The 18,702-nt window shown below is 40.5% G+C and overlaps 1 protein-coding gene across 1 annotated transcript in view; it reads left to right on the forward strand.

Moving 5' to 3' along the window:
• Positions 1 to 18,702, forward strand: part of LOC126183587 (E3 ubiquitin-protein ligase RNF170-like) — a 112,361-nt gene that overhangs the window by 37,060 nt on the left and 56,599 nt on the right. The window contains exon 3 of the mRNA XM_049925685.1: positions 8,338 to 8,424. Within this exon, the coding sequence (XP_049781642.1) occupies positions 8,338 to 8,424 (87 nt within the window). The remainder of the gene's footprint in view (positions 1 to 8,337; positions 8,425 to 18,702) is intronic.

Genomic DNA, 18,702 nt, shown 5'->3' on the forward strand with positions numbered 1-18,702 from the left:
TCTCCTTCATACATCCAATTGCATCGGGGCAGATGGCACGTTTCCCAGATGCTGGCATGAAGCCACTGTGATACCCATACCTACGCCCGGTAAGGATAATCATCATCTTTCTAGCTACTGCCCTATTTCTCTTACCAATTATGTTTACAAGATGATGGACTGTATGATTCATAACCAGCTGGTATGGTGGATAGAGTCTCGCAATGTACTAACCACTCCACATTGTGGATTTTGAGTGTGTCGTTCTGCAGTCGAGCATCTCATCACTTTGTCAACCCATGTCATGAATGGTTTTCTGCGGAAATACCTGACTGTGGCCATGTTTTTTTTATGTTCGCTGAAACTACGAAATTCCTGGGGCTCATGCTTGATAGAAAATTTTCTAGGTCCTCCCACATGTCTTACTTGGCCACCCGATGACCCTGTCCCTCGATGTGCTACGTGTCCTAACAGTACTTCTCTGGAAGCAGACCGGACCACGCTCCCCAGTTTGTACCGATCCCTTGTCTGTTCAAAATTCAACTATGGGTGTTTCATTTATGCGTGTCCATGCCCGTCCATCTTGTACCGTCTAAATACAGTCCACCATCATGGAATCCGCTTGGCCACTGGCACCTTTCACACTAGCACAGTTGAGTGTCTCTGTGTAGAAGCTGCCTAACTACCACTGTCATACCAGCATGATGTTCTCCTCAGTGGATATGCCTGCCTTTTGCCTGCCATGTCTGGCCACCCATCCTATGCCTCTTTCTTTGCTGACTCCTTTGACCACCAATATGGGGCACGTCCCTCTTCTCTGTTCTACATCTACATCTACGTCCATACTCCGCAAGCCACTTGATGGTGTGTGGCAGAGGGTACCTTGAGTACCTCTATTGGTTCTCCCTTCTATTCCACTCTTGTATTGTTCATGGAAAGAAGGAGTGTCGGTATGCCTCTGTGTGGGCTCTAATCTCTCTGATTTTATCCTCATGGTCTCTTCGCGAGATATACGTAGGAGGGAGCAATATACTGCTTGACTCTTCGGTGAAGGTATGTTCTCGAAACTTTGACAAAAGCCCGTACCGAGCTACTGAGCGTCTCTCCTGCAGAGTCTTCCACTGGAGTTTATCTATCATCTCCGTAACGCTTTCGCGATTACTAAATGATCCTGTAACGAAGCGCGCTGCTCTCCGTTGGATCTTCTCTCTCTCTTCTATCAACCCTATCTGGTACGGATCCCACACTGCTGAGCAGTATTCAAGCAGTGGGCGAAGAAGCGTACTGTAACCTACTTCCTTTGTTTTCGGATTGCATTTCCTAAGGATTCTTCCAATGAATCTCAGTCTGGCATCTGCTTTACCGACGATCAACATTATATGATCATTCCATTTTAAATCACTCCTAATGCGTACTCCCAGATAATTTATGGTATTAACTGCTTCCAGTTGCTGACCTGCTATTTTGTAGCTAAATGATAAAGGATCTATCTTTCTGTGTAATCGCAGCACATTACACTTGTCTACATTGAGATTCAATTGCCATTCCCTGCACCATGCATCAGTTCACTGCAGATCCTCCTGCATTTCAGTACAGTTTTCCATTGTTACAACCTCTCGATATACTACAGCATCATCTGCAAAAAGCCTCAGTGAACTTCCGATGTCATCCACCAGGTCATTTATGTATATTGTGAATAGCAACGGTCCTATGACACTCCCTTGCGACACACCTGAAATCACTCTTACTTCGGAAGACTTCTCTCCATTGAGAATGACATGCTGCGTTCTGTTATCTAGGAACTCCTCAATCCAATCACACAGTTGGTCTGATAGTCCATATGCTCTTACTTTGTTCATTAAACGACTGTGGGGAACTGTATCGAACGCCTTGCGGAAGTCAAGAAACACGGCATCTACCTGTGAACCCGTGTCTATGGCCCTCTGAGTCTCATGGACGAATAGCGCGAGCTGGGTTTCACATGACCGTCTTTTTCGAAACCCATGCTGATTCCTACAGAGTAGATTTCTAGTCTCCAGGAAAGTCATTATACTCGAACACAATACGTGTTCCAAAATTCTACAACTGATCGACGTTAGAGATATAGGTCTATAGTTCTGCACATCTGTTCGACGTCCCTTCTTGAAAACGGGGATGACCTGTGCCCTTTTCCAATCCTTTGGAACACTACGCTCTTCTAGAGACCTACGGTACACCGCTGCAAGAAGGGGGGCAAGTTCCTTCGCGTACTCTGTGTAAAATCGAACTGGTATCTCATCAGGTCCAGCGGCCTTTCCTCTTTTGAGCGATTTTAATTGTTTCTCTATCCCTCTGTCGTCTATTTCGATATCTACCATTTTGTCATCTGTGTGACAATCTAGAGAAGGTGGAAAAAGGCATTTAGTATTTCGGCCTTTAGTCTGTCATCCTCTGTTTCAGTACCATTTTGGTCACAGAGTGTCTGGACATTTTGTTTTGATCCACCTACCGCTTTGACATAAGACCAAAATTTCTTAGGATTTTCTGCCAAGTCAGTACATAGAACTTTACTTTTGAATTCATTGAATGCCTCTCGCATAGCCCTCCTCACACTACATTTCGCTTCGCGTAATTTTTGTTTGTCTGCAAGACTTTGGCTATGTTTATGTTTGCTGTGAAGTTCCCTTTGCTTCCACAGCAGTTTTCTAACTCTGTTGTTGTACCACGGTGGTTCTTTTCCATCTCTTACGATCTTGCTTGGCACATACTCATCTAATGCATAATGTACGACGGTTTTGAACTTTGTCCACTGATCCTCAACACTATCTGTACTTGAGACAAAACTTTTGTGTTGAGCCAACAGGTACTCTGAAATCTGCTTTTTGTCACTTTTTCTAAACAGAAAAATCTTCCTACCCTTTTTAATATTCCTATTTACGGCTGAAATCATCGATGCCGTAACCGCTTTATGATTGCTGATTCCCTGTTCTGCGTTAACTGTTTCAAATGGTTCGGGTCTGTTCGTCACCAGAAGGTATAATATGTTATCGCCACGAGTCAGTTTCACTGTTTAACTACTCAAGGTAGTTTTCAGATAAAGCACTTAAAAAAATTTCGCTGGATTCTTTGTCCCTGCCACCCGTTATGAATGTTTGAGTCTCCCAGTCTATATCCGGCAAATTAAAATCTCCCCCCAGAACTATAACATGGTGGGGAAATCTACTCGAAATATTTTCCAAATTATCCTTCAGGTTCTTAGCCACAACAGCTGCTGAGCCAGGGGGCCTATAGAGACATCCAATTACCATGTCTGAGCCTGCTTTAACCGTGACCTTCACCCAAATCATTTCACATTTCGGATCTCTGTCAATTTCCTTCTATACTATTGCACTTCTTATCGCTATAAACATGCCTCCCCCTTCACTGTCCAGTCTGTCTCTGCGGTATACATTCCAATCTGAGTTTAGGATTTCATTACTGTTTACGTCTGGTTTCAGCCAACTTTCTGTCCCTAGTACTATATGGGTGTTGTGACCGTTTATTAATGAGAGCAGTTCTGGGACCTTTCTATAGACGCTCCTGCAGTTTACTATTAGCACATTAATATTGTTATTCCCTGTTGCATTTTGCCTACTCCTACCTTGCCGCATCTCAGGAGGCGTCTTGTCGGGCCTAGGGAGGGGATTCTCTAACCTAAAAAACCCCCATGTGCACTCCACACGTACTCCGCTACCCTTGTAGCTGCTTCCGGCGTGTAGTGCACGCCTGACCTATTCAGGGGGACCCTACATTTCTCCACCCGATAGCGGAGGTCGAGAAATTTGCACCCCAGATCTCCGCAGAATCGTCTGAGCCTCTGGTTTAAGCCTTCCACTCGGCTCCAAACCAGAGGACCGCGATCGGTTCTGGGAACAATACTACAAATAGTTAGCTCTGATTCCACCCTGCGAGCGAGGCTTTCCACCTTCAATTCCGCCAACCGCCTGTACGAACTGTACTGAACCCAGACGGCATGAGTCATTGGTGCCAACATGAGCAACAATTTGCAGTTGGGTGCACCCAGTGGTCTCTATCGCCGTCGGTAGGGCCTCCTCCGCATCTCGGATGAGACCCCCCGGCAAGCAGACAGAGTGAACACTGGCCTTCTTCCCCGACCTTCCCGCTATTTCCCTAAGGGGCTCCAACACCCGCCTAACGTTGGAGCTCCCAATAACTAATAAACCCCTTCCCCCGTGTGCCTGCTCGGACCTTGCTGAAGGAGCAGCCACATGTCCACTCACAGTCAGAGCGGGCGATGCCACACGGCCAGCCTCCACATTGACCCTCCGCCTCGTGCGCCGCGAATGCCGCTGAACCCGCCACTCCCCTTAGGGAGAGGGTGGTCCAACCGTGCCCGGTACCCGCGAAGATGTCTCAACAGCAGGGACAGTGGGTGAAGCATGTAACACCTGGGGTGTACCTTGCGACGCACCAGACTCCCCACTGCCGCTACACTCCGAGGCAGCAGCCTGAAGACGGCTGACAGCGGCCATCAACACGCTCAGCTGTTCGCGAACAGTGGCCAGCTCCTCCTGCGTCCGTACACAGCAGTCACACATCCTATCCATCCTAAGGAATCAATTTTCTGAAGAGAGTTAGTCAGCCTTTAACTAGACTGCTAATTCACTAAAGGCGGCTGTTTATTGACTACCGTATTTACTCGAATCTAAGCCGCACTCGAATCTAAGCCGCACCTGAAAAATGAGACTCGAAATAAAGGAAAAAAAAAATTCCCAAATCTAAGCCGCACCTGAAATTTGAGACTCGAAATTCAAGGGGAGAGAAAAGTTTTAGGCCGCACCTCCAAATCGAAACAAAGTTGGTCCATTGTAATATGAGACCCAATTTAGGTCGAATGAATGACGATACAGCTACAGTAGTTTGGTTCGAGTCGAAAGCTTAGCAGTTAAGCTTTACCAGGTAGCCATTGCTATGCGTCAGGCGCTCCGTCCGTATTTATACGGATACCCTTCCTTTTTCACGTGCTTCGTCTGGTTTGAATCGATTGCTTATTTTGCTTTGATCTGATAAGTGCCTTTTTCTGTGTTATAGGTGTTTACGTCAGTCACTCGAAGCTGAAAATGCATTACTATACTGTGTCATGCATTGTTTGTCGCATTCTGATAGTGCGTGTTTACGGCCTGTCACTGCTCGCGGCATGGCTTGCTTTTGTGTGCGCTACCACTGCCTACAATTTAAAAAAGAGAGGAATCGTCTCATTAGCGAAGAACCAATGGCAGGAGACTGCTATTTTTTGTTACTTACACTGCTGCTTTCTTTGATAATGATCAACAAGAACCAAATAATAGACTGCGTATGATAGAACATGTTCTGAACGAGAGTTTGGCGAAAATTTTTCTCCGTTTGAAAATCTTTGCGGCCGCTTCTTTAGTACATCAAATTCTGCACAGAAATTAGTCATCTTAGATTTAAAAATCTAGTGAGTTGCCGTGCTTCATTTCTGACTGTATCACTATTAGACATAAGAGTAATACGAATATAAACATGACACGATACGTATATTCTTCCGCGTTTGCTGTTGTCTCACTCTAGTTTCGTAGTTTATTTGGCAGACAGGATTTAAATGAGATAGAAGCAAACATGAAAGAATACATGGCAAAATGTTTATATTCGTATTATTCTTATGGTGAAGAGAATACTGCATGTGATTCACATTTCATCAGGTTCCTATTAGCAACCATCTCTTCTCACAGGTAGGAAAAAATTCAGAACGTAGAGTTGGCCATATTGACAAAAATCCCAGTATTACCAGTCGGATTTTGGTAGTACATTGAAATTCGTAGATGAACAATACGGAATTTGTATTTACTTCTTTGGATAATGTATGAAAATGCAGTGGTCGAAACGCGGGCGGAGAAAAATTCTCGTCTTCCAATTTTTTTTTTAATTTTATTTACTGACGCAGAGGTTTTGGCGCCAGTATTTATCTTTGTGCCTACAAAGGATGCCTGTGTAGCGTTACATAATACATATATTCGACGGCAGAAGTTAGTTGTGGCGGCACCTATCAACATTTTCAGAACTTCCGCTTGCTTTGCACTCGATTCTAAGCCGCAGGCAGTTTTTTGGATTACAAAAACCGGAAAAAAAGTGCGGCTTAGATTCGAGTAAATACGGTAAACTGTGGTTGCTAGCCACTTCTTGTAGAAAACAATGAAAATAGCACTACCTGTCTCTGGACTGTATTGAAAACAAACACTAACACTACTGGCACTATGGTTGACTAAAGGGACTCTCTCTGACTGTATTCAAAACAAACACGAAGTCTATGGAACTATTAATAGCACTCGACAATTAAAGCTTCCTAAAAGCAAAAACACACGGAAGAAGAAGTGACAACTAAGAAAAATACAGTTAATACTTAAATTAAGGTAGCTCGCTGCACAGCAGACGTGAAGCGGACGGCTGTTACGACGACACTGACACTACTCACTGTTACGCCTTGGAGTTTGCTTTCGGCTAATTTTAATGATAAAGTCAGTTGAGTTCTTAATATGATGATCACAGTGACTCACATGTGGTGTGCGGAGGTTGGCCAAGTACTTCACCAGCTCACATGTCAGTAATCCAATCCTTGTGGATCTTTGGTAGAATGTAAACAGCATGCAGTCTAGATGCCTTTGTGAGAAAATGTATGACCACATCATCTTCCAGCAAAGAGCATTTAAGGAGCTCAGTTGTCCTGAAAATACAAAATCAAATCGACCTTCATGTGTCTGACAAATACTGAGACCAATTAAAGATGTAGCAGGTCTCAGAACACATGGGGTCTACAAGATACCTTGTGAGTGTCACCAATCTTATGTCATAGAAACAGTGCACTCTGTCAAATGATGCAGGAAGGACACGCATCTATGCTGCTTCAAAAAATCCGCTGTTGCTGAGCATGCTCTGGAAAATGGTCACCGGATCAAATTTGATGAAACCTCTGTCTTGACTTGCACTAACAGCCTCTGGGATCGTGTAATTAAAGAAGTCATCAAAATAAAAATCACTGATAACAACGTTAATAGAGATGACTTCTTGCGGATCAGCACAGCTTAGGCTCCAATGATTGCAAGGTTGAAGCAAACGCAAGAACATGAAGCCCATGTGTGCCTGTATATGGTGATGCCATGAGCACTAGTGGTGTCACAACTGTGAACTAGAGTGTGTACAATCATACCAGCAGCCCGTCAGCAATTGTTCCACTTCATAATGACCAGGGAGTGCTTGGTTGAAAGTTTTTGCAATTTTAGCCACTTGATGCAGCTGGAAACCTGAGAACATTTTAGTCAATGTTACCACTGTGAGACTCTAGTCTTGCAAATGAACACTGCATTTCTCTATGAATATGTAGCTATGTATTGATCTCTTTATTGGCAGCTTAGAGGTCGTCTTGCAAACCAATGGAAATGGTGACAAAAGCATGTTGTGTTGAGTAGTACAAGATTTCAGTGCTGTTCACCAGGCAATATCAACTGTGGAAACCATATGAAAAATGTATTATTTCATATTTTTATTTATTTATTTTTGTCCCTTCCTCTTCATGTCAGCAACTAAAATTTTGTGTATAGAGTTTTCCCAAAGTTGAATAACAATGAAACAGGCTTACACCCAACAATTCTGACCATTCACTTGCAAGTGGACAATGCTGTAACAGTGGAGAACTTGGATTCACATTATATCCTATACCTTCTGATTCAGATATATCATTTGTCAGATATTGGTGAATGTCTATAGTGTCCTCTTGTGGTTTAACTGAGCTAGAGCTTTGTCTATGGTGATCTTCTCGTTATTAAGACATTAAACACTATCAGGAAAAAAAGTATAATTCACACAGTCGTATCTTTGCACTTGTTGCCTCTATATTCCCAGGATCTGGTGCCTCACTTGGCCATATTGATGTACTACCTTTGTATCTAATGTGGCATTTTATTATGGCAGAATTTCTCTCTGTTACATTCATTTATAGTTGTACTGGATCCCAAGACCTTGAAACCTGTTAGTTAATGTTCCACTGATCAATCTCATGGTAACTGTTATGATGTGGAACATGTCAAGTGCATAACAACTGCACACAATTCTTTTAAGCTTAAAATTTTTAGTACCTAACCCATTCCCTTAAATGCATGTATTATACCTATAGATTTATTTATTCCTGTTCAAGACAGGATGTCCTTATTTGTCCCAGCTCTCTTCTTCATCCATTACATCATGCCCTTGCATATTTAATCAAGCCACAGTAAAGTTTTTTCCCAAGTAAAAGAGTAAATAAATAAATTAGTGTAACAATTAATAATCTTACAATAAGACTAAGTAACTATTTCTTAATTTCAGATCGTCCACTTCCTGAGCACAGCTGCTGTATTTGTTTGGAACAACTTACTGTAGCAGTGGAGACAAACTGTGGACATCATTTTTGTGGTAAACTTACATGATGATATGGCGTTCTATATTTGTCCTATATTTTGTTGTTAAATTCTTTTATTACTGACCTCTGATTTTCTCTTATGTCTTTAGTAATTTATCGTACAAAGACTGGGCTAATACAGAGATCAATGACAGGCTTAGGAAAATAATTTTATGGAACAAATTAATCATAGAACACTTATTAAACGTGTGACGTTTTTATGTGCCAAACCAAGAGCTTAAAAGGGCATACTGATGTATTTGGTAAAATAAAAAAAGTAAGGAACACTTTTCACAAAAACAAACATCTGTGATTGAATTATATGAATTGATTGATAGGTTGGTGCCCACCACATAGAGGAGGCAATGGGCAGGCATATTTAAAAGTAGATTTTCGTATATTAGTTTTACCTTTCAGACAAAGAAACACACACACACACACACACACACACACACACACACACACACACACACACACACACACACACACACACATGCAAAATGTCATCTGCAGGCACTCTGGCCTCCCTGAGATGACTAGTGATCTTTGATGGTGTGGGTAGTGCTGAGGAAATGGGTGAGTGGAGAGATGGGAAATGGAAAGGAGTATGCATGTGAGCAGCAGGGTACTAGGCTGGTATGAGGCTATAGTGGGATCAGGGAAGGAGATGGAGGAGGTGAGGGACATGGAGTAGCAAAAGTTAAGGCCAGGGGAGTTACAGGAGTGAAGGATAAATTGTGTGGAGAGTTACTTGTGTAATTCAGAAAAGCTGGTGTTGTTGAGAAAGATCCAGATTGCATGGGCTGTGAATAACCCTTTCATGGACAAAATTATTGAGCAATTTTTTCAATGAATGGAGAGCAGATAGTAGTCAACAGATAGATATATTTATCATACAGAATATCAAATTTGCTCCAACTGTGAAAGTGAGGTCACACAACAAGGTGGGAAGTATTCTTTCCACTGCCCTTCCTTGGAGTTAAATGATAAAAACAACTTTTTCAATATATGTCGTATTTATTTGATAAATTTACTTCTTTTGTTACAACGATTGTTCACAATTACCTGCCATGAAATTTTCCGAAACATGGTTGTATGCAAAGTGGTATTTGACAATATGTACAAACACAATGAGTGCGCTTTTCTGCAGCTTTGGTACTACAGTGACGGTACCTCCTGTAGGTTTCTCCTAAAATGAGTTGATGCTCCCCTACAGCCACATGACGAACATCTTCAGGTACTTTACCCCTTTTTGCCAGAAAGACAGGTTTTTGTCCACGCCGTTTTCGGGATGAGAAGCCAGCGTTCAATTGTTTGGGTGGATGGATCCTGTATGTGAGCTGATCATGCTGTCCACTTTCTCTTTTACTTATTTTCCACAGGATAAAACTGTTCACTGTAGCAATGTCCACCAGGAAATCAAATATTTTGTGCCACCATTCTACAGAACATCTGCCAATAGTATACCTTTCTCGTAACTGATCAAACTTATCGACACCACCCATTATTTTGTTGTATTCTGCCACAACCTCAGGACAAGAAATCTCTGTACTAATACCATCCTTGTTTTTCCTTCTTCACTGTGGCTGTTTCTCTTGGGTCATGAATTGAGGACGGGAGAGTGACTTGGACGGTTATCCATCCATTTTACTGCAGAAATGGCTCCTTTTGTTTCAAACTGGAATTCTCCTCATTCCAGTTTTACTTTTTCCTTCATAAATTTGGGTAAATCTTTCCTGTTGGTATTCACTGTTCCACATCCATACACACCCTTCTTCAAAAGTGTTGGCTTCAATTTCACGGTGGTGAAGAATCTGTGAAATGCAACTACATTATTTTTATTATGTATTTCCTTTGTTAGATTTACTACAACCCCTTCACCCAGTGTCAAGTCACTATCTGCCTTACAGTTGCCTGTGTAAATATCAAAGTTCATTATATATCCAGTGAGTGAATCTGACAAGCACCATACTTTGTAGCCTCATTTCATTGGCATCTACTGTTTCATAGATGACCGTACTTTGAAAGGAACCATCGATTCATCCACTGAAATAAATGATTAGGGCTCACTCTGCAAAAGCTTTTCTGCCAATGGCCGTAATTTATGCATTTTATCATATTCTGGATGATTTCTTGGCTTTGCAGTTTCGTTGTTATTACAGTGAACATTCTCCACAATCTTTTTAAATCTTTTACTTGTCATTACATTAGCAATTGTCTCTACTTTTAGTGTAGGGTCTGAACTCCAGAAGTTAGAGAGAGCAGGAAGTTGGTGAATTCCCACTAGAATAAGACATCCTATATAAGCTCTCATTTCTTGAGTAGTTGTGTCCACCCAGGTTTTTGATGGACATCTACTACCACGATTTTGTTTTGCATACAAGTTTTTCATTTACAATGAGAGTGAAAACATCGTTTTCAAGGAACTTACTTTTCTAAGTGAGCTCCTGGTTACTGGCACTACAGAGAAATTTTGGTTTTCCTTCCATTCGTGTTTCAAAGTTGTTCTTCACATTGTCAAAGAAAGAACAGTTGCCATTCCATTCTTCTTCACTTTCACTGTCCAACGTATCACTACTGGCAACAGTCGGAAACACAAATGATTCACTGTCATGTTAATCACCATAAATGTCTTGTTTCACAGAAACATGCCTTGAATCACTGGTGACTGTGTTATCTAGAACATTCAGTTCATCTGCAGCATCTTCATCTCCTTCAGCTTCTGAATCACTTTCATCAGGTAATGAAAATAATATATTTCAAATTTCGTCAACATGTTTAGGATTTCTGAGGTCTAGGGAATGAGACATCTGAAAGAAAAGCAATGCAAAGAAATAGAGAATTGGAGAGTGTAAAAAAATACTATGACTGCTTCAACGGAAGCAAGCACTTGGTTTGATATGGTAAACTTGACATTCCTTAGTAACATAATGATCTGTGCATTATTTCTGAAACCCACTCAGTCAAAAATGTCAAATAAATGTGGCAAAATATAGAAATATTCGTTCTAGAGGCATAAAACAATGGGCTACCAAAGAGGTGGTGGGAAGGATACTTACCACCAACAAAATCAAATACTACAAGTAAAGTCCACAAGTAATGTAAGTAAAACACATTTTACAACAAACAGGGAACACCAAATAATAAGACACCATAGCAAAAATCAAAAGTATTTACATTATACTATAGCTTTGAAGAAAAAAATCAACAAAATCCCTCGCGAACAGCGCTGAAAGGCTCCTCTACAGAACAACACTCAGCCATACAATGCCTCTGCGCGAAGATACAGCAAAAACGGCGGGAACTTCCGATTGGAAGTAGTACCCTATACTGTGCACTAGGTGGCAGTACCGTAAGAGGTGGGAACTGTGAATCCCATGGGCTAGGAGCGAGTTCATTTAGTGGGAAACATGTTTCCCACGGCTCACAAAAGGGATAAGCCATTGAAGTCAAGAACAACTTGTTGCATGACGCATTCAGCTATTCCTCCTCCTCCTTACCCCATGCATGTTCTGCACTCCCACTACCAACCCCAGCCGAGATTGCTGTTCAACCCAGTGCGACAACAGTGCCTGAAAATGGGGGAGGGAGGGAGGGGGGGGGGGGAGAGAGAGAGAGAGAGAGAGAGAGAGAGAGAGACTGACTGACTGACTGACTGAGACTGACTTTACATGATGAATGATTTGGTCCAATAGCTAAAAAAGATATCCAGTAGTTTACTTTTAAATGTGACTATCTGCTGTTCTACACCTCCACCCTGTGGTGAATAGCAGTCTGTCCTGTTGATATTGTTATTTCATCTCCGATTTCCCACTGTGAGTTTATCATCTTACTCTGTGTGGATTACAGTGGGAATCTTTCACACTGCAACAAAAGGCAAGCAATGTTTTTGTATCCCACTCTGACATATATTTTTAATTTGCCAGGAAGTTTCTGTGCGAATTATATACTGTGTTGATGATATGTGGCAAATTAAAAGTGTGTACTGAGCAGCATAACAGTGCAATGTTATTTCTGAATCTAATCTTCACTGAGTTCATTGCATTTGGTGCGGCAGTATTTGAATTTTTGTATTCACCAGTTAAAAATAAAACAACTTATTAACAACTCAGCATAATCTTCTTTTATAACCTGTATGTTTGAAATTGGCAGTGACCTTAAGTACATTTTAGAGCAGATTAACTGGTGATGGAGCCCAGTGTCCTATCCAGCATTGTATCTTGCAGCTTTTAGTACCCTTAAGGTAGCCACCATGATGGATTACTCTGTGGACAACAAATGTGGATGGGCTGTTCATTCTTCCATACTGCAAAAGATTGTGTGAGTCAGTATCTGCAACACTCTGAACAATATTTGAAAGCATTAGGAGTCTCACGCAGACAAACTAATTGCTAAATGATAGCGTTGACTTGAGGGCTCTCCTAGCATATGACTGCCACTGCCTGGCATGTGAACTATCACTTCCTTGTTGTGTTGACTCCAGGCTTTGAGATTTAGAATCATTCAGTCTTGGCCTGACACTGCTGTAGACGGTGAAGTATAGCACAGTTTGAGAATTGCTAAACTCTTTGGGCCCTTCAGCCTAGTGTACTGTAATTAGGTGTTGGAGACACTACTGGTACATTTTGAAGTTTCTGTGATATCAGTATACTGGTTCAGGTGCAAGAAAATTGAAGGTAGCCATCAGAGGAAAATCGAGCAATGGCTTTCGGCCTTGGACAGACCCAGCTATTTGTGTACCACCCACACTGCTACAAAAAGTTTAATTAATCTTTGGAACCTATGTGCTTCAACCAGTTTTTATGTAGTGGGAGTTTATGGTTTAAATGCAGATCTAAAGACTTACGTAGTTTGCCCATCCCTTTTTATCTTTACTGTTATTATTATTATTATTATTATTATTATTATTATTATTATTATTATTATTATTATTATTATTATTGGAAACCTCTTTCTCAGTGGTCTTTTGACCACAGGAAATCACAGTGTACAGCCATCTGTCTAATGGAGGAAAGTTACAGGACAAGTTCACACAACTGTCTGATTAGTAGGGAGTGGCATCACATATTGCAAGTAAAGCAGGTGCATTGTGTGGGTGACAGTAACATAGGATGTTTGTTGATGCCTTATATTGTTAGCAAAGACATTATGTTCTTTTGTGCATCATAGTAGCCTTTTAGGGTCTACACTATCTTTAGCAACTGATTGTTACTAATTAGAGTGGTGTCCGCCCCAGTAGCTGAGTGGTCAGCGTGACGGATTGCCGTCCTCCGGGCCCGGGTTCGATTCCCGGCTGGGTCGGAGATTTTCTCCGCTCAGGGACTGGGTGTTGTGTTGTGTTCATCATCATTTCATCCCCATCCGGCGTGCAGGTCGCCCAATGTGGCGCCGAATGTAATAAGACCTGCGCCAAGGCGGCCGGACCTGCCCCGCGAGGGGCCTCCCGGCCAATGACGCCAAACGCTCATCATCATCAGAGTGGTGAACAAGTGTTGTGTTTGTAGCACACATCAGTAATTATGACAATAACAGGAAAGTTCACATTTTGAAATTCCCAGTCTATGAATATTATGTAAGAAGTGGGTTTCTGAGACTTTGGGTTTCTGTGACCAGGAGGTATAACTTGTTCCTGGCGAGTATTCTGTGGTAACTAGATTGCTTTTTAATGTAAATATGTGGCAGTTAGAAGTTTTATTCACAGTAAAAGTTGCAACAGACAAAGCACAATATATTTTTCTTGCCCGCATCTCGTGGTCGTGCGGTAGCGTTCTTGCTTCCCACGCCCGGGTTCCCGGGTTCGATTCCCGGCGGGGTCAGGGATTTTCTCTGCCTCGTGATGGCTGGGTGTTGTGTGCTGTCCTTAGGTTAGTTAGGTTTAAGTAGTTCTAAGTTCTAGGGGACTTATGACCACAGCAGTTGAGTCCCATAGTGCTCAGAGCCATTTTATATATTTTTCTTAATTTCATAGGTTTGCTATTTGCATAAAAAAAAGTATACTATGGGAAACTTGTGCAGTAGGTTGGAAAAGTAAGGAAGCAACAACTCAGAACATTTGCCCTCCCCACAAACATCGTACCTGCCCTTCGTATCTCTCCAAAGCATTACCAGTTAACAGATGTTGAACAGGAAGTGAATTAATTCCTGATTATATATGGACAGTAATAAGTTTTTGATAGAATTCTGTAACATTCACTAATGGAATCGAGGAAATTTTTCTTAATAACTACTGGAAAATGGCAAAATGCAGAGATTATTAAACAGAAAACTGTTGTTGAAGTGCATAGTATAAACAGATAAATGAATACTTAGTAGTTTCGCTGCCCGCTACAAGAAATCAGCACCTTTATTTGGTTGCATTTGTGCCTCCTTAGCTCATAATTTTGTATGAACTTCAAGCATGCTGGATTAGCTGTGGGGCAGCTACTTCTGTTAATCAGTAGAAAGAAAAACCAGTCCAAAGTTTCAAATTTTACTTTTTTACTCACTCAATGACCAGTTTCGGGCCAAGGCCCATTTTCAGATCATCGTAACATAGTCGAAAATGGCACTTTCAAAGATGTGCTGTTTTTGACTATGTTAAGATGATTTAAAAATGGGTCTCAGCCCAAAACTAGCCACTGAGTGAATAAAAAGTAAAATTTGGAACTTTGGACTGTTTTTTTGTTTTAGTCATAATTTTTTGTTGCAGGAGGGGGAGTGTCCTTGAGTGGTTTGTGTCTGTAGTCATAGACTTATTTGCCCTGAAATATATTCAGTGTATTTGAAATGATTTTATGCTATTGATGTTCGTGCGTGGTAGTTTTCCAGAAGAGTGAGATGTCTGCTGTTACTACCTCTGATTATATCCATGTATGTTTCTTGTTGGTGTGTAATTTATTTGTGTAATAGTCTCACTAGTGTCCAATGGGTGGCTTTGTATTTAAATGACATTGTGTGTTCTTTGTATATTATGTCAACAGTTCGACTGGCCATTGCATCTCTTGTATTTCTAATAGCTTAGTTGGTAGAGCCTTCATTGTGTTTTGGTGGATGTTTCTGTACCAAATTGCTGGTTTTGTAAGCTGTGTTAGTACCTCATATTCTCACTACATATCCTACTTTGTCTGTGCATTGTTATCATATGTTATAGAGAATATTGTTTATGGTTTCATTTTTGCTGTTCTAGTTCTGCCTGTCATATGGTGTCAGCGTGAAGTTGCAATCTTCTGATTTTTGCTTTTGTGAGTGACCTTTTGATACTCCAGTTTCTCTCTCTCTTTTTTTTAACCCATTAATACTTGGGGACATATAGGTAGGCTTCCTACTTGTGTATGGTGAGAATTATGTATGATAGTGCCAATATTGAAGATGATAAAGGAACAATCTGCAGTTGGTCCAGTTGGCTGCGTATTCTCAAGCTGTCTTTCAAGAACTGATCTCATACAGGTGTATGATATTTGCTCTCAACAAACATTTGTAATGGTATTGCTGGGTGTGGGCTGACTGTTTTCCACGTGACTTAAAAGCTGAACAGCAGTCTTTGCTATTTTGTCATTATTTAGGATAGGGTGAATAGTGTTAGCAAATGGTTGACCATTTAGCATTTGCTAGCTATTGATCTGATAAGAATATCGCATATTTAGTTTTCTCAAATGTCACGATTTAGGTTTGTCTTGTATTGTTCTTCCTGTTTGTATTTGTCTCTCTCTTTAGTCAGCCTACACCTTTGTTTTGTGTTTCTATGAAAGTGGAGTTGACACATTGTTTGCCTGTCTCTCTTGGTGTCATGAGAGTTGTACTTGGACCCCTTGATGGACCAGAATTATGCTCTTCACTCATTTCAAAGTGAGAAAACAAAATAATGAGTTGTGTACAATGCAAAGCAAAGTGAGGTAAAAAAGCATTTGGTAGCAGCTACCATGCAATTGCTTGGTGAGGTTGGTAACTTAGTAAATGAGCTGGTTCAGGCCTGACCATTACTGGATGTTGTGCAACCATAGTTCAAAACACCCTACACATGCAACTACCACTTTATAGTGTCTGGCATTTTGTACAATACCAACTTTCGCTAGCAGAAAAACACACACATTTCTCTGTGCTGAGATATTAAGTCCCATGGCTGAGTCCTACATTGTCAAATGCTACATCTATCTTATAAAGCCCTTTCAGACACCCACTGTTTGCTGTGGGGCTGGAGCGTAACTTCAGAACGCACTTATATACCACTGTGTTTGAGCACTGATACACTATTTATGTTGCAAGTACATTATTATGCACATTCTCTTTCCAAATTGGGCTCCAGCAGATGAAGTGCAGTATCAGTAACTGAAAATTGGTTACTTTTTCAATATTTAAATGTAGAAAATAACTCAGTTTCAAACCATCTCTGATAATATAATTCATCTGGATACAATTTGCCTTGAAATAAAGGTTATTACATGTATTCACAGTTTCAGATTTTGATGCAGAATTTGCATTTATCGCAAGTGCGAATTTTGCAGGTTCCTAGATATAATTATGTACTTGTTCAAAAGTTTTTAGTTGAATTTTGACAGTGATTCGGAAGTATGAGATTTAATTTTTTTAATTTTGGTTACTTAATAGTGTTGTGTAAAACATTATCATGATAAAATGAAATTGGCACAAAGAAAACTTTGCCATAATGATGGTCAGTATTTTACATAGGATGCAATATATTTGAAAAAAGAAAAAAAAATTGTCTTGAACTTTAACTTAATGGTAAAAAATGTATTTCTCAATAAGTTCATTGTATTAGCTGGATCTCATAATGAAATTTAGTGTCTGGTATTTATGATTTGCCAAAGAAGTCTCAGTGTATTGTCTTCACTGAAGACTAAATTATTGTTTTGGCATAAGCTCAAGATGCATGCTATCATACCACACATGTAAGGCCTTGTTTGCTATGTGGCATTGGAGAAGTTGAATAGTGCGCATGTTGTGTCTCCAGTGGTGACTGGAACAATATTACTTGTGTTCACTATCTAATCTTTCACATGCAGTGAAGAATCGATGTAAGTGTTGACCGTGTGCACATTGTTGCTTTATGAGAAGAAAGGTTGTCAGTATGGGAAGTTGCTCACCAAACTGGCCTACATTTCAGTGTCAATTAAACAGAATAGGATCCTCTGACCTATTTCCCAGCCTAACACTTGACATTTCAACAGTGGGATACTTTCAAGATGGTAATGCATGAGCACACAGTGCCTTCTTTCACAAGGCAGTAATCAACAGAACAAAATGATCTTCTGTATATGCTGACATGAACACAATGGAGCAGGCTTGAGGTCAGTTGAACTTGCAGCTTCTCACCATATTAACCATCCTACACACTGGATGATCCCAAGGATGGAACAGGTTTGAGCAGCAACATCTCTACCAATTGCGGGGAGAACACCGAGGAGGATCAAAGTGTGTTACAGTGCATGAGGTGGACCAACATAATATTGAATGTTACTCAGTAACAGATTTTGGTTTAAGAGATGAGCAAAGGTGCTCACTTTCAGGCAGACTGCCAGTATTTTGGTTATTTTTCTATTCTTATTTCATAGTTTTCTTTTATTTTTGCAGATATGCATGTGGTGCAAAACTTTTTTTGAGCAGTAAATTTTATTACAGAAGAACAGGAAAGAAACTTCTGTGTTGGCTTTATTATAAAGCAAGAAAATTGAAAATCAATGCAACTTATATTGAAAGAATGAAAGACAGATTAGCAAGACTTGTTTTAAGGTAAATGTAAGGTATTCCACAGTAATCATTCAAATCTATGGACCAACATGCACACATTCTGATGAGGATTCAAAAGTATCATAGAGATGTAGAAACTAATAAATGGCAGAATATCCAACTACAAGATAATGTGCAATTTTAATGCAATGTAGGTAGAAAAGTAAACAAAAAATCGTTAGTGGTTATCTTTCAATATGACAACACAAATGGCAGATGAGAGCAGTATGATTCAATCTTCTACTGGGGAGGGAAGGAGGAGGGGGAAATAGGAAGTTAAGTTGACAAGCACCAAATAGAATTGACCATATTTTATCAAATAACAACTTAGTTGTACTAAATGTGAAAGTCCTTAACTACTTTAGAATTTCAATTGGTCACAGACAAGTAAAATTGACAGTAAAACAGTATGCAAAACAAGACAGTTACAAACTCTTCAAGTAGCAAATCAGAAATATAGATTATGCTAATTTATTTAAGAGGAGATTTAACGAACTCTCGAGTGGGCACACCATTTTTCACAATATAAGCGGGCATGCCATTTTTCTTAACAGAAGTGGGTCTGTGGT

This window comes from Schistocerca cancellata, chromosome 4, assembly GCF_023864275.1.
Source record: "Schistocerca cancellata isolate TAMUIC-IGC-003103 chromosome 4, iqSchCanc2.1, whole genome shotgun sequence".
NCBI lineage: Eukaryota > Metazoa > Arthropoda > Insecta > Orthoptera > Acrididae > Schistocerca > Schistocerca cancellata.